The sequence below is a fragment of the Mobula hypostoma genome, chromosome 10, assembly GCF_963921235.1.
Source record: "Mobula hypostoma chromosome 10, sMobHyp1.1, whole genome shotgun sequence".
NCBI classification, from domain to species: domain Eukaryota; kingdom Metazoa; phylum Chordata; class Chondrichthyes; order Myliobatiformes; family Myliobatidae; genus Mobula; species Mobula hypostoma.
Window position 1 is genome coordinate 17,616,614 of NC_086106.1, and position 22,898 is coordinate 17,639,511.

At 52.2% G+C, this 22,898-nt stretch overlaps 1 protein-coding gene and 1 long non-coding RNA gene across 3 annotated transcripts in view; one reads left to right on the forward strand and one right to left on the reverse strand.

The window, feature by feature from the left end:
- LOC134352716 (uncharacterized) overlaps positions 1–20,538 on the forward strand; it is a 54,560-nt gene extending 34,022 nt beyond the window's left edge. The window contains exons 2-3 of the long non-coding RNA XR_010019437.1: positions 8,900–8,967; positions 19,653–20,538. This is a non-coding gene — a long non-coding RNA (uncharacterized LOC134352716). The remainder of the gene's footprint in view (positions 1–8,899; positions 8,968–19,652) is intronic.
- Positions 1–22,898, reverse strand: part of pnkp (polynucleotide kinase 3'-phosphatase) — a 46,967-nt gene that overhangs the window by 13,603 nt on the left and 10,466 nt on the right. Inside the window, exons 5-14 of one of the 2 annotated variants that reach the window (XM_063060111.1) lie at positions 20,663–20,720; positions 15,533–15,607; positions 15,132–15,203; positions 14,888–14,936; positions 13,607–13,677; positions 13,016–13,108; positions 10,910–11,006; positions 8,443–8,504; positions 8,157–8,266; positions 7,584–7,671 (exon numbers count right to left, since the gene is read on the reverse strand). In XM_063060111.1, the coding sequence (XP_062916181.1) occupies positions 7,584–7,671; positions 8,157–8,266; positions 8,443–8,504; positions 10,910–11,006; positions 13,016–13,108; positions 13,607–13,677; positions 14,888–14,936; positions 15,132–15,203; positions 15,533–15,607; positions 20,663–20,720 (775 nt within the window). Of the gene's footprint in view, positions 1–7,583; positions 7,672–8,156; positions 8,267–8,442; positions 8,505–10,909; positions 11,007–13,015; positions 13,109–13,606; positions 13,678–14,887; positions 14,937–15,131; positions 15,204–15,499; positions 15,608–20,662; positions 20,721–22,898 lie in introns of both variants that reach the window. The other variant, XM_063060110.1, reaches the window with a different exon arrangement.

Below are 22,898 nucleotides of genomic sequence, written 5' to 3' on the forward strand. Positions count from 1 at the left end.
CAGTACAGGCCCTTCGGCCCACAATGTTGTGCTGACCCTCAAACCCTGCCTCCCATATAAGCCCCCACCTTAGATTCCTCCATATACCTGTCTAGTAGTCTCTTAAACTTCACTAGTGTATCTGCCTCCACCACTGACTCAGGCAGTGCATTCCACACACCAACCACTCTCTGAGTAAAAAACCTTCCTCTAATATCCCACTTGAGCTTCCCACCCCTTACCTTAAAGCCATGTCCTCTTGTATTGAGCAGTGGTGCCCTAAGGAAGAGGCGCTGGCTATCCACTCTATCTGTTCCTCTTAATTATCTTGTACACCTCTATCATGTCTCCTCTCATCCTCCTTCTCTCCAAAGAGTAAAGTCCTAGCTCCCTTAATCTCTGATCATAATGCATACTCTGTGAACCAGGCAGCATCCTGGTAAATCTCCTCTGTACCCTTTCCAATGCTTCCACATCCTTCCTATAGTGAGGTGACCAGAACTGGACACAGTACTCCAAATGTGGCCTAACCAGAGTTTTATAGAGCTGCATCATTACATCGCGACTCTTAAACTCTATCCCTCGACTTATGAAAGCTAACACCCCATAAGCTTTCTTAACTACCCTATCCACCTGTGAGGCAACTTTCAGGGATCTGTGGACATGTACCCCGAGATCCCTCTGCTCCTCCACACTACCAAGTATCCTGCCATTTACTTTGTACTCTGCCTTGGAGTTTGTCCTTCCAAAGTGTACCACCTCACACTTCTCTGGGTTGAACTCCATCTGCCACTTCTCAGCCCACTTCTGCATCCTATCAATGTCTCTCTGCAATCTTTCACAATCCTCTAGACTATCTACAACACCACCAACCTTTGTGTCGTCTGCAAACTTGCCAACCCACCCTTCTACCCCCACATCCAGGTCATTAATATAAATCACGAAAAGTAGAGGTCCCAGAACAGATCCTTGTGGGACACCACTAGTCACAATCCTCCAATCTGAATGTACTCCCTCCACCACGACTCTCTGCCTTCTGCAGGCAAGCCAATTCTGAATCCACCTGGCCAAACTTCCCTGGATCCCAAGCCTTCTGACTTTCTGAATAAGCCTACCATGTGGAACCTTGCCAAATGCCTCACTAAAATCCACGTAGATCACATCCACTGCACTACCCTCATCTATATGCCTGGTTACCTCCTCAAAGAACTCTATCAGGCTTGTTAGACACGATCTGCCCTTCACAAAGCCATGCTGACTGTCCCTGATCAGACCATGATTCTCTAAATGCCTATAGATCCTATCTCTAAGAATCTTTTCCAACAGCTTTCCCACCACAGACATAAGGCTCACTGGTCTATAATTACCCGGACTATCCCTACTACCTTTTTTGAACAAGGGGACAACATTCGCCTCCCTCCAATCCTCCAGTACCATTCCCGTGGACAACGAGGCATAAGGATCCTAGCCAGAGGCTCAGCAATCTCTTCTCTCGCCTCGTGGAGCAGCCTGGGGAATATTTCGTCAGGCCCCGGGGACTTATCTGCCCTAATGTATTTTAACAACTCCAACACCTCCTCTCCCTTAATATCAACATTCTCCAGAACATCAACCTCACTCATATTGTCCTCACTATCAAGTTCCCTCTCATTGGTGAATACCAAAGAGAAGTATTCATTGAGGACCTCGCTCACTTCCACAGCCTCCAGGCACATCTTCCCACCTTTATCTCTAATCGGTCCTACCTTCACTCCTGTCATCCTTTTGTTCTTCACATAATTGAAGAATGCCTTGGGGTTTTCCTTTACCCTACTCGCCAAGGCCTTCTCATGCCCCCTTCTTGCTCTTCTCAGCCCCTTCTTAAGCTCCTTTCTTGCTTCCCTATATTCCTCAATAGACCCATCTGATCCTTGCTTCCTAAACCTCATGCATGCTGCCTTCTTCCACCTGACTAGATTTTCCACCTCACTTGTCACCCATGGTTCCTTCACCCTACCATTCTTTATCTTCCTCACCGGGACAAATTTATCCCTAACATTCCGCAAGAGATCTCTAAACATCAACCACATGTCCATAGTACATTTCCCTGCAAAAACATCATCCCAATTCACACCCGCAAGTTCTAGCCTTATAGCCTCATAATGACCTTGCACAGTTGATGGACATTGGGGTAACCTTTCTGGTGTCTAGTGCGGACTGTGAGCGAAGTCTTAGCCTAATGAATCAACTCGAAAACAAGCTGAGAAAACGTTTAGGTGAATGTCATTTGGATATGTCAATGAGAATCAAAAAGCTATTAACTGGATGGAACTTCTAGTAGTCTAGATAGAGTTTACAAAGAATGGGGAAATGCCAAAGACAGGTGAGAGAAAAAATAACTGAGTGACTTAAATATGTATGTTATTTTGTTGTTATTCTGTGCAGTTTTATGTCAAATATTTTGTAAACCTACATAAACTGTGTCATGTGTGCATTCAGTGCGCACATACTTTTGTCACAGGAAAAAAATTTGCACAACATAAGATTTTTGCGCACACTACTAAAAATTAGAGGGAACATTGCTGGCAACCCAGCCCTTACCAGCAAACCAGGTATGATTTGTGGAGGGTGATTTCAAGGTAAAAAGGGACAATTTGGGATGAGGTTGGAGGCGATATCAGATGCACGGCAACTCTGGCAGGGACTGCAAGACATTGCTTCCTACAAAGCAAAACCCAATAGTATGAATGGCAGCGATGCTTCACTACCAGATGAACTCAATGCCTTCTGTGCCCGCTTTGAAAGGGAGAACACAGCTACAGCTGTGAAGATCCCTGCTGCACCTGATGACCCTGTAATCTCTGTCTCAGAGACCGATGTTAGGCTGTCTAAAGAGAGTGAACCCTCGCGAGGCAGAAGGTCCCGATGGAGTAAGGCTCTGAAAATCTGTGCCAACCAACTAGCCGGAGTATTCAAGGACATTTTCAACCTCTCACTGCTATGGGCAGAAGTTCCCACTTGCTTTAAAAAGGCAACAATTATACCAGTGCCAAAGAAGAATAATGAGGGCTGCCGTAACGACTATTGCCTGCTAGCACTCACATCGACAGTGAAGAAATGAAATGCTTTGCGTGGTTGGTTATGACGAGACTGAACTCCTGCCTCAGCCAGGACCTGGACTCACTGTAATTTGCCTATCGTCACAATAGGTCAACAGTAGACACAATCTCCATGGCTCTTCACACGGCTTGGTCCACCTAGGCAACACAAACACCTACGTCAGGATGCTGTTCATCGACGATAGCTCCGCATTTAATGCCATCATTCCCGCAATCCTAATTGAGAAGTTGCAGAACCTGAGCCTCTGTACCTCCCTCTGTAATTGGATCCTCGACTTCCTAACCGGAAGACCACAGTCTGTGCGGATTGGTGATAACATATCCTCTTCGCTGACGATCAACACTGGCGCACCTCAGGGGTGTGTGCTTAGCCCACTGCTCGACTCACTGAAAACACATGATTGTGTGCGTAGGCTTAGCTCAAACATCATCTACAAATTTGCTGACGATACAACCATTGTTGGTAGAATCTCAGCTGGTGACGAGAGGGCGTACAGGAGTGAGATATGCCAACTAGTGGAATGGTGCTGCAGCAACAACCTGGCACTCAACGTCAGTAAGACGAAAGAGCTGATTGTGGAGCTCAGGAAGGGTAAGATGAAGGGACACATACCAATCCTCATAGAGGGATCAGAAGTGGAGAGAGTGAGCAGTTTCAAGTTCCTGGGTGTCAAGGTCTCTGAGGATCTAACCTGACCCCAACACATTGATGTAGTTATAAAGAAGGCAAGACAGCGACTATACTTCATTAGGAGTTTGAAGAGATTTAGCACATCAACAAATACACTCAAAAACTTCTATAGTTGCACCGTGGACAGCATTCTGACAGGCTGCATCACTGTCTGGGATGGAGGGGCTACTGCACAGGACCAAAAGAAGCTGCAGAAGGTTGTAAATCTAGTCAGCTCCATCTTGGGCACTAGCCTACAAAGTACCCAGGACATCTTTAAGGAGCGGTGTCTCAGAAAGGCAGCATCCATTATTAAGGACCTCCAGCACCCAGGACACACCCTTTTCTCACTGTTACCATCAGGCAGGAGGTACAGAAGCCTGAAGTCACACACTCAGCGATTCAGGAACAGCTTCTTCCCCTCTGCCATCTGATTCCTAAATGGACTTTGAAGCTTTGGACACTACCTCATTTTTTTAATATACAGTATTTCTGTTTTTGTACATTTTCTAATACTCTATTCAATATACGTTATTGATTTATTTGTTTATTTACCATTATGTTTTATTTTATTTATTATTACCTTTTTTTTCTCTCTCTCTGCAAGATTATGTATTGCGTTGAACTGCTGAACCCCGGTGATAATAAGCCTGATTCTGATTCTGAGCTTCACTCTGTGTCTGACCCCGGGAGTGTGTGATGGGACGGTGTGGAGGGAGCTTCACTCTGTGTCTGACCCTGGAAGTGTGTGCTGGGACGGTGTGGAGGGAGCTTCACTCTGTGTCTGACCCAGGGAGTGTGTGATGGGACGGTGTGGAGGCAGATTCACTCTGTGTCTGACCCCGGGAGTGTGTGATGGGACGGTGTGGAGGGAGCTTCACTCTGTGTCTGACCCTGGGAGTGTGTGCTGGGACGGTGTGGAGGGAGCTTCACTCTGTGTCTGACCCAGGGAGTGTGCGATGGGATGGTGTGGAGGGAGATTCACTCTGTGTCTGACCCCGGGAGTGTGTGATGAGACGGTGTGGAGGGAGTTTCATCTCTGTGTCCGACCCCGGGAGTGTGTGATGGGACGCTGTGCAGGGAGTGTCACTCTGTGTCCGACCCCGGGAGTGTGTGATGGGACAGTGTGGAGGGAGTTTCACTCTGTGGCTGACCCCGGGAGTGTGTGATGGGACGGTGTGGAGGGAGATTCACTCTGTGTCCAACCCCGGGAGTGTGTGATGGGACAGTGTGGAGGGAGTTTCACTCTGTGTCTGACCCCGGGAGTGTGTGATGGGACGGTGTGGAGGGAGTTTCACTCTGTGGCTGACCCCGGGAGTGTGTGATGGGACAGTGTGGAGGGAGTTTCACTCTGTGGCTGACCCCAGGTGTGTGTGCTGGGACGGTGTGGAGGGAGTTTCACTCTGTGGCTGACCCCGGGAGTGTGTGATGGGATGGTGTGGAGGGAGCTTCACTCTGTGTCCGATCCCGGGAGTGTGTGCTGGGATGGTGTGGAGGGAGATTCACTCTGTGTCTGACCCCAGGAGTGTGTGCTGGGACGGTGTGGAGGGAGTTTCACTCTGTGTCCAACCCCGGGAGTGTGTGCTGGGACCGTGTGGAGGGAGATTCACTCTGTGAGATTCACTCTGTGTCTGACCCCGGGAGTGTGTGATGGGACGGTGTGGAGGGAGATTCACTCTGTGTCTGACCCTGGGAGTGTGTGATGGGTCGGTGTGGAGGGAGTTTCACTCTGTGTCCGACCCTGGGAGTGTGTGATGGGACTGTGTGGAGGGAGATTCACTCTGTGTCCGACCCTGGGAGTGTGTGATGGGACGGTGTGGAGGGAGTTTCACTCTGTGTCTGACCCCGGGAGTGTGTGCTGGGACGGTGTGGAGGGAGTTTCACTCTGTGTCCGACCCCGGGAGTGTGTGCTGGGACCGTGTGGAGGGAGATTCACTCTGTGAGATTCACTCTGTGTCTGACCCCGGGAGTGTGTGATGGGACGGTGTGGAGGGAGATTCACTCTGTGTCTGACCCCGGGAGTGTGTGATGAGACGGTGTGGAGGGAGTTTCATCTCTGTGTCCGACCCCGGGAGTGTGTGATGGGACGCTGTGCAGGGAGTGTCACTCTGTGTCCGACCCCGGGAGTGTGTGATGGGACAGTGTGGAGGGAGTTTCACTCTGTGGCTGACCCCGGGAGTGTGTGATGGGACGGTGTGGAGGGAGATTCACTCTGTGTCCAACCCCGGGAGTGTGTGATGGGACAGTGTGGAGGGAGTTTCACTCTGTGTCTGACCCCGGGAGTGTGTGATGGGACGGTGTGGAGGGAGTTTCACTCTGTGGCTGACCCCGGGAGTGTGTGATGGGACAGTGTGGAGGGAGTTTCACTCTGGTGGCTGACCCCGGTGTGCTGGGACGGTGTGGAGGGATTTCACTCTGTGGCTGACCCGGGGTGTGTGATGGGATGGTGTGGAGGGAGCTTCACTCTGTGTCCGATCCCGGGAGTGTGTGCTGGGATGGTGTGGAGGGAGATTCACTCTGTGTCTGACCCCAGGAGTGTGTGCTGGGACGGTGTGGAGGGAGTTTCACTCTGTGTCCAACCCCGGGAGTGTGTGCTGGGACCGTGTGGAGGGAGATTCACTCTGTGAGATTCACTCTGTGTCTGACCCCGGGAGTGTGTGATGGGACGGTGTGGAGGGAGATTCACTCTGTGTCTGACCCTGGGAGTGTGTGATGGGTCGGTGTGGAGGGAGTTTCACTCTGTGTCCGACCCTGGGAGTGTGTGATGGGACTGTGTGGAGGGAGATTCACTCTGTGTCCGACCCTGGGAGTGTGTGATGGGACGGTGTGGAGGGAGTTTCACTCTGTGTCTGACCCCGGGAGTGTGTGATGGGACGGTGTGGAGGGAGTTTCACTCTGTGTCTGACCCCGGGAGTGTGTGCTGGGACGGTGTGGAGGGAGTTTCACTCTGTGTCCGACCCCGGGAGTGTGTGCTGGGACCGTGTGGAGGGAGATTCACTCTGTGAGATTCACTCTGTGTCTGACCCCGGGAGTGTGTGATGGGACGGTGTGGAGGGAGTTTCACTCTGTGTCCGACCCTGGGAGTGTGTGATGGGACGGTGTGGAGGGAGATTCACTCTGTGTCCGACCCCGGGAGTGTGTGATGGGACGGTGTGGAGGGAGTTTCACTCTGTGTCCGACCCTGGGAGTGTGTGATGGGACGGTGTGGAGGGAGATTCACTCTGTGAGATTCACTCTGTGTCTGACCCCGGGAGTGTGTGATGGGACGGTGTGGAGGGAGTTTCACTCTGTGTCTGACTCCGGGAGTGTGTGATGGGACGGTGTGGAGGGAGATTCACTCTGTGTCTGACCCCAGGAGTGTGTGATGGGACCGTGTGGAGGGAGATTCACTCTGTGTCTGACCCCGGGAGTGTGTGATGGGACGGTGTGGAGGGAGATTCACTCTGTGTCTGACCCCGGGAGTGTGTGATGGGACGGTGTGGAGGGAGTTTCACTCTGTGTCTGACCCCGGGAGTGTGTGATGGGACGGTGTGGAGGGAGATTCACTCTGTGTCTGACCCCGGGAGTGTGTGATGGGACGGTGTGGAGGGAGTTTCACTCTGTGTCTGACCCCGGGAGTGTGTGATGGGACGGTGTGGAGGGAGATTCACTCTGTGTCTGACCCCGGGAGTGTGTGACGGGACGGTGTGGAGGGAGTTTCACTCTGTGTCTGACCCCGGGAGTGTGTGATGGGACGGTGTGGAGGGAGTTTCACTCTGTGTTTGACCCATGGAGTAGGTGATGGGACAGTGGGGAGCAGGGTAGCTTCGCCCTGTGTCCCGGGACGACTCACTCACCCGAATGTTGTGCTTTGACTGCTCAAAAGAAGTTGTGAACAGGAAGCAGCGACAGGGGACCCCAGCTTTCCGAGCACATTCAGTGTACCTGTGAGGCGGGAGAGTTGACAAGAGTCAGCGACAGAGGTTTAGGGTCAACCAAGCCAGTGTGAGATTACCTGACAACAGATCCCCACCCCCCCAGATCCTCTCCCCACCCCTCCCCTTTCCCTCTCATATAGAAGCTTTCTCTCCCCTTGCCCCGTCCCATCCTCATTCCCCTTAACTGTCCCAACTTGGGATACAGGCTAGAGTTGCCCTTTATTGCCCCCGGCCCCCACCCTGGTCTTTCTCATCCCAAACCCGAGTGCTGCAAGACTCAGGTTTAAGTTTGGCGCTGGCCCCCACTGTCCTCCCCCTCCCTTTGCCTTTCTACCCCTTCTCCGTTCCTGCTTTCGTCTCACCTACTCCCCTCACTTTCCTTCCTGCTCCCTCCTCCTCCTCCTCACCCGCCCTGCCCCCTCTCCCTCACGTATAATTCGCCTGCTCCAACCCCCCCTCCCTTTCCCTCCATCCTCTGCCCACTCCCCCTACCTGCTGCGGGACTCGAGGTCCAAGTTGGTGTTGTCCACAATGGCCCTCTTGCCACTGCCCAGTGCTGCCTCACACACAGACACACACTTCTGCCAGGAGCCCAGCGTGTCCTGCAGAAGAGGAACAGCTTGGAGGTTAGAGAGTAGTGTGGGGGTGGTACCCTCCCCCGCATCAATCTGCCACTGGGGTCCCAGTCAGGGGTCAGGGGTCAGTCCACCAGCCCCTCCCTCGCACCCCTCCCCCACACCCAGCTCCCTCCGACCTCACCCACAAGAGGCCCACTCACCCTGTTTGCGTACACATATCCTTCAGTCACCAGGAAATCCCGGATGAAGGTGGATTTTCCCGCTGGGAATGGGAGGAGACAGGTTAAAATAAATTACCGAAGGGCGGCAAAGAGAACCCTGGGAACTATCGGCCAAAGGATCTAACACCCGCAGTGGAGGGGATTCGGGGGATCTGAGGGATGACGTGCATCTGGAAGGACAGGGGATGGCCAACGTGGTTTTGTGTGCGTGGGAGACGACGTCTGAAAGATTTGATACAATGGCCAAGAAGCTCGAGAAGGGCAGAGTGGTAGATGTCATCTATGCGGTAATGACTTTTGAGAAGTTCCACGCAGTTGGCTGCTTCTGGAAGGTTCAATTGCATGGGATCTAGGAATTTCATTGTTGTAACATGTACCAAGCTGCAGTGCCTTGTGTGCTGTCCATACTGATCAAATTTTTACCCCGTGCATTCAGGTAGAAGAAGGAAAAACAGTAACAATGCAGAATAAAGTGCAACAGCTACAGGAAAAGGTGCAGTGCAGGTAAGCAATTGTGTGCACGTTCATAACAAGATGTCAAGGGAGCGTCTTATCGTACAGGAGGTCCGTTCAAGTCTCTGAGATAGAAGCTGACCGTGCTTTCAGGCTTTTGTGTCTTCTGCCTGACGGGAGTGGGCAAAAGAAAGAATTTCTAGGGTGGGTGGGGTCTTTGATTGTGTGTACACACAGCTGGCTCGGTGGTAGGCAGCAGACAGACAGGGCGGAACGTGGTTTCTGAGAATAGTGGTGTTCCCCGGGGCTCGGTGTTGAACTTGCGATGGACGTTTACTCCCCTGGGCCCAAGAGGCTTATTGCCAGCCTCAGCTTTCTAACACGGCAGCATGACCTCTCCAAAGGGTCAGAGTTGTTGGTGACAAAGTTAACTTTTAGCTAACACTCCTGGCTCAGCTTTTTGTGCAAACCGGAACCAGTCTTCAGTTCTTGATATACACCGCAAACAGTAATCAGCTTGTAACTGGAAGCGCACCTTTGCAAAGTGAAGTAACCAGGAGATGACTGGTCTCCATTCGGCAATCACAAGGCACGTTATGTCACTCAGCACATCAAACATGGTTACAAGTTGGGCTGTTTTGTATACTCAGAGGGTCAACCCTCACAGCATTAATTGTGGACGTTTGGGATTTCGGTTGCCAGAAGCTTTTAAGCCCATCGGCATGAGTTACTTTGTCCTAGGACAAGTATCTGGAAAACATCACAGGCAGATGCTGTCTCTCATCTAGTAGAAAATACTATAAATATCAGAAGCATTGGGGATTGTCAGGAATGACAAGGAGACTGACAGAAGGAAGAACTAGAATTTATTCCTCAACCTTTGATTTCTGTGACGGACGACTCATTCATCTACAACTTGCTGGTGCATTATTTTAGTTTGTAAGAACCATAACCGCTTTTGGAAATACTTTGTAGTTGTTAAAACTATTGTAATTGGGAAACCTTTTATAAATTAGAAATCCCCTGGAAGTGTTAAATGTGTGTTAAGAACTATTTGTCAACATTGAAATGTAGATGATTAAAAATATATTGTGTTTACACTTCTTTGTCAGCTGGACTACCTCCTTGGTCGGGAGGGCGGCCATCAAGCAGTGGGTATTGGGAGCTAATCTTTGCAGCAGAGACCAGACGGAGAAACTAGTCCTTGTCAATACCGTATAACCTCCCTATAGTGATGGTGCCCGTGAATATCTATAATCGGACAGGGCTTTGCAGTCATAGAACCCAAAACCATCACAAACCAAATACTGCTTGTTATGTGTCGACGATTTGAATGAACAGGTACAAGGCAGGGTTAGTAAGTTTGCGGACGACACTACAATGGGTGCTGTCGTTGACAGTGAAGGTGGTTATCAGGATTTACAGAGGGACGTTGATCAGCTGGGTCAGTGGTCGGGGAAAGGCAAATGAAGTTTAATTCAGATAAGTACGAGGTGTTGCACTTTGGGCAGACGGATGGGGGGGCAGGACTTCCACAGTGAACAGCAGGGACCAGGGGAGTGTTGTAGGACAGAGGACCCAGGGCTACAGGTACAATGTTCCCTGAAAGTGGAGTCACAGATAGACAGTGGGGTGACAGCACTGGCCTTCAACAGTCAAGGCACTGAGTATTGGAGTTGGGACGACATGTTGCGGCCACACTTGGGAGTAGTTGTGTTCAGTTTTGGTCGGCCTGCTACAGGAAAGATGCCATTAAGCTACAAGGGGTGCAGAGGGGATTAACGAGGATGTTGCGGGGACTTGAGGGACTGAGCTATGAGAGGGGTTGAGCAGCCAGGGAGGGAGATTAGGTGGAGGGAACAGGAGGAGAGAGGGGGAAATGGGAAGGTGGGAGAGGGAGGAGTGCTCAGGAAGTGAGGGGGGCTAGGGAGGGGGGAGGAAACGAGTGGGGGGGAGGGGAGGGAAGAGGAAAGGGCGGGTGGAGAACACTCACAGCCGGGGAATCCGACAGCCACGATCAGCTCCGATCCGGGAACGGTCAGGGGGGCAGAGGGTGGCTCGTACTGCGGAAGACCCGTCTGCAGCTTTCTCTGTCGGGGGTGCGAAGAGAGAGGGTCAGCGGGGGAGAGAGGGAAGCAGGAACAGGCCGTTCAGCCACAACATTAATTAAACTGTAATTAAATCCTATCCGGACGAATCCCTTCTGCCTACACAATGTCCCGGGACAGTCAATCAGCCGAGATTAGATGCTGGAGCAGACTGGAAGGCCTGAATGGTTTTACGCTCACTTCCTGCACATCCATGCGTCTAACAGCCTCTTGATCACACAGTATCTGCCTTCAGCACTAACCCAGGCCCCCAGCACTCTCCGGAAAAGACATCTTACCCTGCCCATCTCTTGAATTTACACCCCCCCCCACCTTAGATGCATTCCCTCCGGAATGAGACACTGCCCGCTGGGAAATACAACACCGGCTGCCTGCTCTGTCTGTGCCTCGCAATCCTGTTAAACATTGATCAGGTCTCCCTCAGTCGCCACTGCTGCAGAAAAAACCACCCCGTTTGTCCCACCTCTCCTCATACCTCCTGCCCTCTAATCGAGGCAGTGCCCCGGTGAGCAACGTCCGCACCTTCTCCACAGCCCCCACACCCTCCCCGTAATGGGGCGACCACAACTGCGCCCAGTACTCCCAGCGCGGCCTCACCGAAGTCTTATACAGCTGCTACACGGCTCCCTGACTCTGATACCGAGCACACACCCTGACAAAGACAGGAAATCTATCGGCCTTCTTCCCCGCTGTGTGGCCACCTTCAGGGGGCTGTGGGCTTGGACCCCGAGGTCCCCCTTTGCATCAACACGGCTCAGGGTCGTGCCATTAGCTGTGTCCCATCCCCTTACATTTGCCCTCCATTTCCCTCACACGTCCCTGGACTAAACTTCATCTGCCGTTCCCCTGCCCCTCTCTGCAACTGATCGACATCCTGCAGCGTCCCGGATGACAGGGCAGCTGAGTGAGGCCGTTCGGCCCATAAAGTCTGCCCCACTCGTCACTCATGCTGATTTCTTTTTCCAACCCCTTCCTCCCACCTTCTTCCCGTAACCCTTAACGACCTCACCAATCAATCTCTGCATCAAGCGTGCCGAACGACTTGGTCTCCACCGCACTCTGTGGCGACGAATTCCACAGATTCACCACCCTCAGTTCCAAAGGGACGTCCATTTATCATCAAAACCCCGACGGCTGCTCCCGGGATCATCCTCTCCACGGCCACTCTATCCAGGCCGTACAGTGTCCAGTAGGTCCCTCACATCTCTCTGAATTGCATCGCGCGCATACCAAGTGATATCAAAATGCTCCTCCGATGTTAACCCTTTAATTCCCAGCACAGTCCCCGAGAACCTCCGCCAATGCCAGGTACGGAGCCCAAAGCTGCTCACAATACTCCAAATGTGTTCAGACCGCTGCCTTATAGCATTACATCCTTGCTCTCCTACTCTAGGCCTCACAAGACGAATGCAGATATTGCATTTGCCTTCCTCCTCCCCACTGGTTAGTGCAATACTTTTCAGAACCAGCGATCGGGGTTCAATTCCCGCCACGGTCTGTAAGGAGTTCGTACGTTCTCCCCATGGACGTGTGGGTTTCCTCCGGGTGCCCTGGTTTCCTCCCACACTCCAAAGACGAGTGAGTTAGGATTGGTGAGTTGTGGAAACACTTGCACATCTTTCGACTGTGACAGTCACTAACAGAACACATTTTGCTGTACCATACACGTGACAAATAATCTTTTCACTTTACTGACTCAACTTTGAACTTTAACCTGCAAGTTAACCTTCAGAGAATCCTGCACTAGGACTCCCAAGTCCCTATGCCCTTCCGATTTCTGATTTTCTTCCCCATTTAGAAAACAGTTTCCTAACTTTATTCCTTCTACCAAAATGCATGACCGTACACTCCATCTGCCACCCCTTTGCCCAGTCTCCCAACCTATCCAAGTCCTTCGTGTAGACTCCCTGTCCCTCTGCCCGTCTTGGTATGATCTGCACTCCAGCACACAGGCAAGGAGCCCTATGAGAAACACACACACACACACTCACCGGGTCGAACTCTGGGAGACGGAAGGCGGCCGGCTTCCAGCCCAGGAAAAACTCTTCGGGAGTGCTGAATGGGATCCCGGCGTTCAGAGCGAACTGCGGGGATAGAGCAGGAGGGTAAGCAGGGGAAGCTTCTGAGTGACAGACTGGCTGCAGGTCAGCGGGGGAGGGGAAGAGTTTCAGTGACGCACCGTCCGTGGGGCGAGGGGAGGAGGACTTTGTGGCGAACTATGAGAGGAGGCTCGGGGATGAACAGCCCCACTGATCTGGGGCAAAAGGACAGACAGACCCGACGTCAGGGTCACAAAGAGAGGTGGAACCCCTGGGGTGAGGAGTCAGGCGAAAGGCCCCAGGGCAGACCCGGAGGTGAGGGATCAGGAACAAGGATCCTGGGGTGGACAAGGGTGGAGGAAGGGTCTTGGCGACGGACCCTGAAGTCACGAGTTGGAGGGAGGGTGGGTCCCAGGGATAGACTCTGAGGTCAAGGGTCATGGGGAAGATTCTAGGAGACAGACCTTGAGATCTGGGGTTGGGAGAGGGGATGGGGAGGGTCCAGGGGTCAGGAGAAGGTCCTGAGGACAAAACATCAGTTACCAGGCGGTCACTGCAGGAGAAATCCTTCTTCTTCCGGCCCGGAGCCCAGTCTGGGGGTCTCCCTGCAGCATCTGTGGGCGAGGGAGAGAGAGGCATCAATTGGAGCCACTGAGGGAGGAGGAGTGAGGGGGAGGGGGGTGAGGAGGGAAGGCAGAGAGGGAGGGGAATGGTGAGGTAGGGATGGAGGAAGGGGAACAAAGACATTACACGAGATTTGATGCAAGTGTTGTGTTATGAAGCAGAAATCGTCGGAGGGTTTCAGCCGAGACACTGAGTGGGGAAGTTACGTAGCAGCTGTATTAAACTCCGGCTAGACCGTACTTGGAGTATTGTGACCAGTTCCAGCCCCCGTATTACAGGAAGGGTGTGGAGAGGGTGGGGAAGAGAATCAGCAGGATGCTGCCCGGATTAGAGGGCAGGAGCAACAAGGAGAGGCTGGACAAACCTGGGTTGTTTCCTCTGCAGCGGCCGAGCCTGAGGGGAGACCTGATTCAGCTTTATACCATTATGGGAGGCACAGATAGAGTAGACAGTCGATATCTTTCCCCCCAGAGGAAAATGTCTAGTATCAGAGTGCATGCATTTAAAGTGAGAGGGAACTACGAGGGCAAGGTTTCTTTTTACACAGAGCGCGGTAGGTGGCTGGGACGTGCTGCCAGACTGTTGGTGGTGGCAGATACGACAGATGTGAAATGAATCGAGTGATTACTTAGCAGTAGTTTAATCAATCATGAACGTGGCGGAGTAAAGGGTGTGTTTCTGTGTCTGCTCGAAGCGTAACCTCAACAGAACTGTGCTCAAGTCTTAGGCTTGGGTTCCTCAGACTTGCGCAGTACTGCATTTGTCGACGTGGAGCAGAGAATGAATGTGGGCAGATGGCAGGGAAGGCATGCCAGGAGCTGGGGGGGGGGCGGTGGGGTAGGGGGGTTGGCACACGTACATACACATCCAGCCCTGAAACACCAGGCTCAGTCATTTGATTCCAAACAATTGGTTTATTGATCATTACAGAATGTCTCTCTGGTGCTTCCTGCTCCCTTCCCCTTTTCCCAACCATGATTCCCCTCTCCCTGCCCGCTTCCCACTCTCAGTCCACAATAGAGACTCATATCAGAATTAGGTTTTTTGTGACAGCAGTACAGAGCAATACATAAAATTACTACAGTACTGTGCAAACATCTGGCTCCCTAGCTATATGAATGTGGCTAAATCTTTTGCACAGTACTGTATGCTTTGACTTCTACGTACCAGGACATCCCCTCTACCCCGAGACACACCCACCTCCAACGTAGAGGCACTTGTCCAGGTCGATCTCCACTCCATCGTTCCCCTGGGGGTGGGGGATGGGGAAAGAGGAACACAGACAGAATTAGACACGGACAGGGGGGCAATCCCGGCCCCTCCGACAGCGCTTGGGTCCCGGGACCATGAGAACACCAGCGGCCCCCTCCCTCCCACCGGCAGATCAGGTAGATCCCCCTGCTCCATCCTGCACCGAGCAGAGTGCGTGGGGGCGATTGAGTACCTGTTTCTGAAGGTGATCCAACATTCCCAGTAATGGCTTCCGGTAGAACCCCAGCCCGGTCGACACGTAAACCTGGCGGGGGGTGGGGGGGTCAGAACGAGAAATAACTAATTTGTCACACTCTGCATCAACCACGAGGACCCAACACTGTGGGTCAGAAATCCTGTTCCATGAGTTTGTTCCCATTCCCCTCCCTCAATCCCTCCCTCCTCCTTGCCCCTCACCCCCTCCCTCCTCCTTGCCCCTCACCTCTCCTCTCACCCCCTCCCTCCTCCTTGTCGCTCACCTCTCCTCACTCCTCCCTCCCTCCCCCTTACCTCTCACTCCATTGTCCCTCCCCCCTCCCTTGCCCTCCCTCTCTCCCTCACCTGGACCGGCACTCCCAGCTTGCTGATCACTGCCTCCACCTTCCTCTGGAAGTCCTGAGGACGGAGTTTCCCCCGGCTGATGCCCCTCTGATTGGTGAAGAAGACGAGCTGCAGGGGTGAGGGGAGGAAGAGTCAGCTCGAGGCATGGATAAGGCTCCCATCCCCACCCTGGCGGGAAGGTGGGGTCCCACCAGGAAAGCAACCTTCCCAGTCAGAGGGACGGGGTCCCACGATAACCACCAGGGAACTACGGCTATGGTGAAGATCTTTATTTGACAACGACTATTAAGGTGGCAAAGTCCCCAGGACCAGATGGGATATACACCAGCTTATCACGGGGGGCGGGGGGGGGGTGAGAGATGAGATTCCTGGGATCTCCGCATCCTCTCCAGCTGCAGGGAAGATCCTGGAGGATTGGACAGCAGCTAACACTGTTCCCATTGTTCCAGAGGAGAAAAGGGGACTACAGACCAGGACTGCACGTCTCCAGGAAAGCTACTGGAAGGGTTCCTTCGGGAAAGGATTTTTGATCATCTACAGCAGGAAATGCTGATTAAGGAGAGTCAGCACACCTTTTGGGGGGGGGGAGAGTTGTGACTTACTAACTCATGAGCTTTTGGAGGAGGTGGCGACGATGGGGTAAGTGCTCGGACTTTTGCAAGTCACTTGACAAGGTCCCTCGAGGTAGGCTGATCTGGAAGACTTAAGGTGCACCCACCATGAATTGGTAGTTTAGATTCGGAATTGGCTCACCCACAGAGGACATCTGATCCCGCAAAGTGCCCAAATTAAGTTCCACCTGCCATTTCTCTGCCCATAACTGAACTGACCTATAACCCACTGTGATCTTTGGCAGTCTTCTACACTGCCCACGATTCCACCAATCCTTCTGTCGTCTGCAAGCTCACCCATCAACAGTACATTTTCCTCTTTGATAGATCTCACAAACAGAGACACCAGCACTGATCCTTACCCAACCCACAGCTCGTGGACCTCCAGCCAGAATAAATCCCATCTGCTGTTTGTGAGACTTAAGATTAAAAAGTACATGGGTGGATCAGCACACAACAGAAAAGTTGGAGATGCTTTAAATAATGCGGAATATTGCCAAGGAATACAGTGGTCAGTTGCAGATATGGAGGGAGAAGTGGAAGATGGAGTTTAACGTGAGGTGCTTCTCTTTGGGAAGTGAAATGTTAAGGGACGGTACATGGTTCCTGACAGGACTCTTAGTGTTGATGTACAGAGAGATCTTGGGAGTCCAAGTCCTCAGCCCCCAGAAAGTGGCTGCACTCATTGATAGCTCAAAATTCAATGTAAATTTATTATCAAAGACTGCTGAACAGATCCTGACCTGGATCTGGGCCGTACCCTCCAAATATCCGGACCTGCCTCTCGGTTTTTTTGCATTACCTTACTTTCCCTTTTCTATTTTCTATTTATGATTTACAATTTAAATTTTTACTATTTACTATCGATTTGTAATCCAGGGAGCACGAAGCGCAGAATCAAATATCGCTGTGATGATTGTACGTTCTAGTATCAATTGTTTGGCGACAATAAAGTAACGTATGTCACCAAATAGAACCCTGAGACTCATTTTCTTACGGGCATACTCAATAAATCTATAGAATAATAACCACAACAGAATCAATGAAAGACTGCCCCAACTGGGGTGTTCAACCAGTATGCAAAAGACAACAAATAGTGCAAATACAGAGAGAGAAATAAATTATAATAAATAAATATATATCGAGAACATGAGAAAGAGTCCTGGAAAGTGAGTCCACGGGTTGTGGGAACATTCAATGATGGGGCGAGTGAGGTTGAAATGATCCCCTTTGGTTCAAGAGCCTGATGGCTGAGGGGTAGTAACTGTTCCTGAATCTGGTGGTGCAAGTTCTGGGGCTCCTGTACCTTCTTCCTGATGGCAGCAGCGAGAAGAGATCATGACCAGGCGGGATCCCTGATGATGGTTGCTGCTTTCCCGCAACAGCACTTCGTGTAGGTGTGCTCAGTGGTGACAGGATGGAAAAGGCGGCCTACCCCATGCTTGCCCTCACAAGGCAGGGCGTTGAGTAGAAGAATTCCAAGTTAATATTAAGTCCTGCTTCAGCAGTGTCTGAACTATCGTGTGGACTTCTGGTTGCCCCAATACAGGAAAGGTGTTGATGGTTAACTGTGGCCCAGGAGGGGCAGACCCAAGGCTGTCCGATCGGGAGCCGGGGTTGGATTGATCTTCATCTGACATCGCGTCCACAACCGTTCCAACACGGGTGGCCCTGAGTCGACGTCACCTGAAGGGAGTCCTCGAAGCACGCAAACCTCCACACATCAACGTGTTGAAACCAAATCTGCTAAATTTAGATACACTGATGCCTTCCGATCGAACGATGCCAAATCCATTGGAAAAAACCTTACCCAAGATATCAACTCCCTATCCAACTACTTCTCAAAGTGGTACCTAAATATGGATGTCACCAAAACAGTAATTTCCATATTTCACCACATTTCGACTAGCCAACCTAAACTTAATATCAAACAACATGACAAACAGGTACCCAACAACCCACACCCAAAGCACTTTGGAGTCAGTCACACTAAATCGAACTCTCTCATACAGGATCCATCTTCAAAATGTAGGAAAGAATCCAAAATCCAGAACAGCCATGATCGGGCAGATAGCAGGAACCAAACGGGGTGCTAAACAGTCAGTCCTATGAACATCTAGCCTAGCACCATGTTTCTCGGTCACCGAATATTGTGCACCCACCTGGGAGAGGAATGCTCACACAAACATCAACACACAGCTCCATACTGCTCTGAGAATAATCTCAGGAGCCCGATAATCCACACTGGCCAATGGCTCCCAACAATGAGCGGAGTAGCAGTCCTGGAGATCCGTAGGACAGCAGCTTCTGCAAACTTCTACGTGCGTATCCAAAATATGCCCAACAACATTCCAGTTCGCAAACTCGTCAAAAGTGCTCCTCCAGTTTCCCAACTCAGATCCTGAAAATCTTTCTGCAGCTTGAGAAACCTCGACTCCTACGATGAACACACTGCATGGTGCCAATACCGGCACACCAACACGACCTCCGGCGCAGATATGATCAACGACCCCACCTCGCTCCTCCCAGGCTTTCCCTCAGCTGCAAATAGACTCAGAAGTCGACATGCCAGAGCAGCGCAAACACTTCACCGATGGGGTGCCCGCTAAACCCCAGCTTGCCCGTGTGGTGCCCCAACCCAGGATGTCCTCCACCTGGTCCCAACACGCCCTCTCACCAAGATCGAGGCAGCTTTGCTGCGGTCTATCGATACGGCCACGAACACCACGGGACGTGTACTTAGTCCTCTGTTCTACTCGCTTTACAGCTCTGACTGTGTAACTACAATACCGTATCCGGGTTTGCTAATGACACCGCTGTTGTGCACCGTATCAAAGGGGGTGATGAATCAGCATTCAGGAGGGAGATTGAAGTGCTGTCATTAACAAGAACCTCTCACTCATTGTCAGTAAGACCAAGGAACTGATTGTAGACTTCAGGAGAGGGAAACCGGGGGTCCTTGAGCCAGTAATCATCGGAGAATCAGAGATAGAAAGGGTCAGTAATTTTAAATTCCTGGTGTCCCCCTCTCAAAGGACCTGCCCTGCACCCATCAATGCAAAAAAGGCACAACAGCATCTCTACTTCCTAAGGAGTCTCCAGAGATTCGGAATGAGATCAAAACCCTTGGCAAACTTTTATAGATATGTGGTGGACAGTGTGCTGACTGGCTGCATTACTGCCTGGTATGGGAACACCAACGCCTTTGAGCAGAAGATCCTTCAAAAGGTTGTGGATTCAGGCCAGTACATCGCGGGTAAAACCCTCCCAACCACTGAGCACATCTACATGAAACGCTGCCGTAGAACAGCAGCAACTGTTATCAGAGATCCTCGCCACCCAGGCCAGGCTCTTTTCTCGCTGCTGCCATCAGGTAGAAGGTACAAGTGCTTCAGGACTCGCACCACCAGGTTCAGGAGCAGTTACTACCCCTCAGCCATCAGGCTCTTGAACAAAAGGGGACAACTACACTCAGTTAAGGACTCCTTTATCTTATTTCATGCTCGTTATTTATTACTAATTATTTATACCTGCACTTGCAGTTTGTTTACAGATCCTGTTTACAGTTACTGTTCGATAGATTTGCTGAGCACGGGGCCGGATGGTGGCGCAGTGACATCAGCGCTGGACTCTGGAACGGAGGTTCCCGGGTTCGAACCCAGCCGGGTCCACTCCCGAGTACGCTTTCCATCCGTGCCGGGTTGAGTGTCGAGGTCGCAACTCGACCCCGTAAAATGAAAGGGGAAAATACTGCGAAACGTCTGTGGGAGGAGTGGCGCGTCACACAGTCTCTCTCTCTCGCTCCGCGCCTTGTAAAGGCATGAAAAAGACATCATCCCGCCAACATCGCACACGCACGCACGCACACACGCCAAAAATAAAAGATTTGCTGAGTATGCCTGCAGAGAAAAGAATCTCAGAGTAGTATGTGGTGCCGTGCACGTACTCTGATAATAAGTTTTACTTTGAACTTTGGCTGGCGGTGAGGGGGTTTGGGAGGTCTCTGTCTTGGCAATGACTAGGCCTCAAGCCAGGGTGTGGCCTGTATACAGCCGGCAGGAGAGGGGCTTCGAAGCCAGCGGGGGCAGTGTGGCACAGCCTAGATCAGTGCTGCCCCCCAGTGTTCACCCGGCAGACAGCAAGCTCTGCTACTGCCGACTGTAGATTGATGGCTGGGGTTTGGACTCTTATTGCGTGGCTGTGACACCACTCATGCTATCTTGTGCAACCGTGGATTCTCTGTCTTGTCCCCATGGTAACGCTGTCTCGCTCGGTTGTATTCCTGGGTGTTTATGTATGGTTGAATGACAATTAAACCTGAACTGAGTTGAGGTGTGCGGGGCGAGTTATATTACAGACTGGTGGTGTCCGGAACGGGCTGCCAGGAATGGTGGCGGGGGCAGATTATAACAGTGGTGCTCGGGAGGCTTTCACAAGACAGAGAGAGGTGCGAGAGGGACCGTGTGCAGGCAGAAGGGATGAAGATTAACTGGGCACCAGGGGGCGTTCAGTGAACTGTGACCAGATTTGTGCCCTCTCCCACACACCTCACCTTATATCCATCCTGGAATAACTGCTTGAGTCTCTTGGGAATTTCCGGATAAAGAATTCTGAAACCATACAATTAACAGATTAGTCCAACTCCCTCAGTGACCCCTCTCCCCCAGTGCCCTGTGTCACTGACTGTATCCCCACTGACATTAATCCAACTCCCTCACACCGTCCCTCAGTGACCCCTCTCCCCCAGTGCCGTGTCACTGACTGTATCCCCACTGACATTAATCCAACTCCCTCACACCATCCCTCAGTGACCCCTCTCCCCCAGTGCCGTGTCACTGACTGTATCCCCACTGACATTAATCCAACTCCCTCACACCATCCCTCAGTGACCCCTCTCCCCCAGTGCCCTGTCACTGACTCACCCCGTGTGACTGACTGTATCCCCACTGACGTTAATCCAGCTCCCTCACACCATCCCTCAGTGACCCCTCTCCCCCAGTGCCGTGTCACTGACTGTATCCCCACTGACATTAATCCAGCTCCCTCACACCGTCCCTCAGTGACCCCTCTCCCCCAGTGCCGTGTCACTGACTGTATCCCCACTGACATTAATCCAACTCCCTCACACCGTCCCTCAGTGACCCCTCTCCCCCAGTGCCGTGTCACTGACTGTATCCCCACTGACATTAATCCAACTCCCTCACACCGTCCCTCAGTGACTCCTCTCCCCCAGCACCCCGTGTCACTGACTGTATCCCCACTGACATTAATCCAACTCCGTCACACCATCCCTCAGTGACCCCTCTCCCCCAGTGCCGTGTCACTGACTGTATCCCCACTGACATTAATCCAACTCCCTCACACCATCCCTCAGTGACCCCTCTCCCCCAGTGCCCTGTCACTGACTGTATCCCCACTGACATTAATCCAACTCCCTCACACCGTCCCTCAGTGACTCCTCTCCCCCAGCACCCCGTGTCACTGACTGTATCCCCACTGACATTAATCCAACTCCCTCACACCGTCCCTCAGTGACCCCTCTCCCCCAGTGCCGTGTCACTGACTGTATCCCCACTGACATTAATCCAACTCCCTCACACCATCCCTCAGTGACCCCTCTCCCCCAGTGCCGTGTCACTGACTGTATCCCCACTGACATTAATCCAACTCCCTCACACCATCCCTCAGTGACCCCTCTCCCCCAGTGCCGTGTCACTGACTGTATCCCCACTGACATTAATCCAACTCCCTCACACCATCCCTCAGTGACCCCTCTCCCCCAGTGCCCTGTCACTGACTGTATCCCCACTGACATTAATCCAACTCCCTCACACCGTCCCTCAGTGACTCCTCTCCCCCAGCACCCCGTGTCACTGACTGTATCCCCACTGACGTTAATCCAGCTCCCTCACACCATCCCTCAGTGACCCCTCTCCCCCAGTGCCGTGTCACTGACTGTATCCCCACTGACATTAATCCAGCTCCCTCACACCGTCCCTCAGTGACCCCTCTCCCCCAGTGCCCTGTGTCACTGACTGTATCCCCACTGACATTAATCCAACTCCCTCACACCGTCCCTCAGTGACCCCTCTCCCCCAGTGCCGTGTCACTGACTGTATCCCCACTGACATTAATCCAACTCCCTCACACCGTCCCTCAGTGACCCCTCTCCCCCAGTGCCGTGTCACTGACTGTATCCCCACTGACATTAATCCAACTCCCTCACACCGTCCCTCAGTGACCCCTCTCCCCCAGTGCCCTGTGTCACTGACTATATCCCCATTGACATTAATCCAGCTCCCTCACACCGTCCCTCAGTGACCCTCTCCCTCAGCACCCTGTGTCACTGACTGTATCCCCACTGACATTAATCCAGCTCCCTCACACCATCCCTCAGTGACCCCTCTCCCCCAGTGCCGTGTCACTGACTGTATCCCCACTGACATTAATCCAACTCCCTCACACCATCCCTCAGCACCCTGTTTCAGACTGTATCCCCATTGACATTAATCCAGCTCCCTCCCACTATCCCTCACTGACCCCTCTCCCCAACGCCCTGTGTCACTGACCGTATCCCCACTGACATTAATCCAGCTCCCTCCCATCATCCCTCAGTGACCCTCTCCCCCAGTGCCCTGTGTCACTGACTGTATCCCCACTGACATTAATCCAACTCCCTCACACCGTCCCTCAGCACCCTGTTTCAGACCGTATCCCCACTGACATTAATCCAGCTCCCTCCCATCATCCCTCAGTGACCCCTCTCCCCCAGCGCCCTGTATCACTGA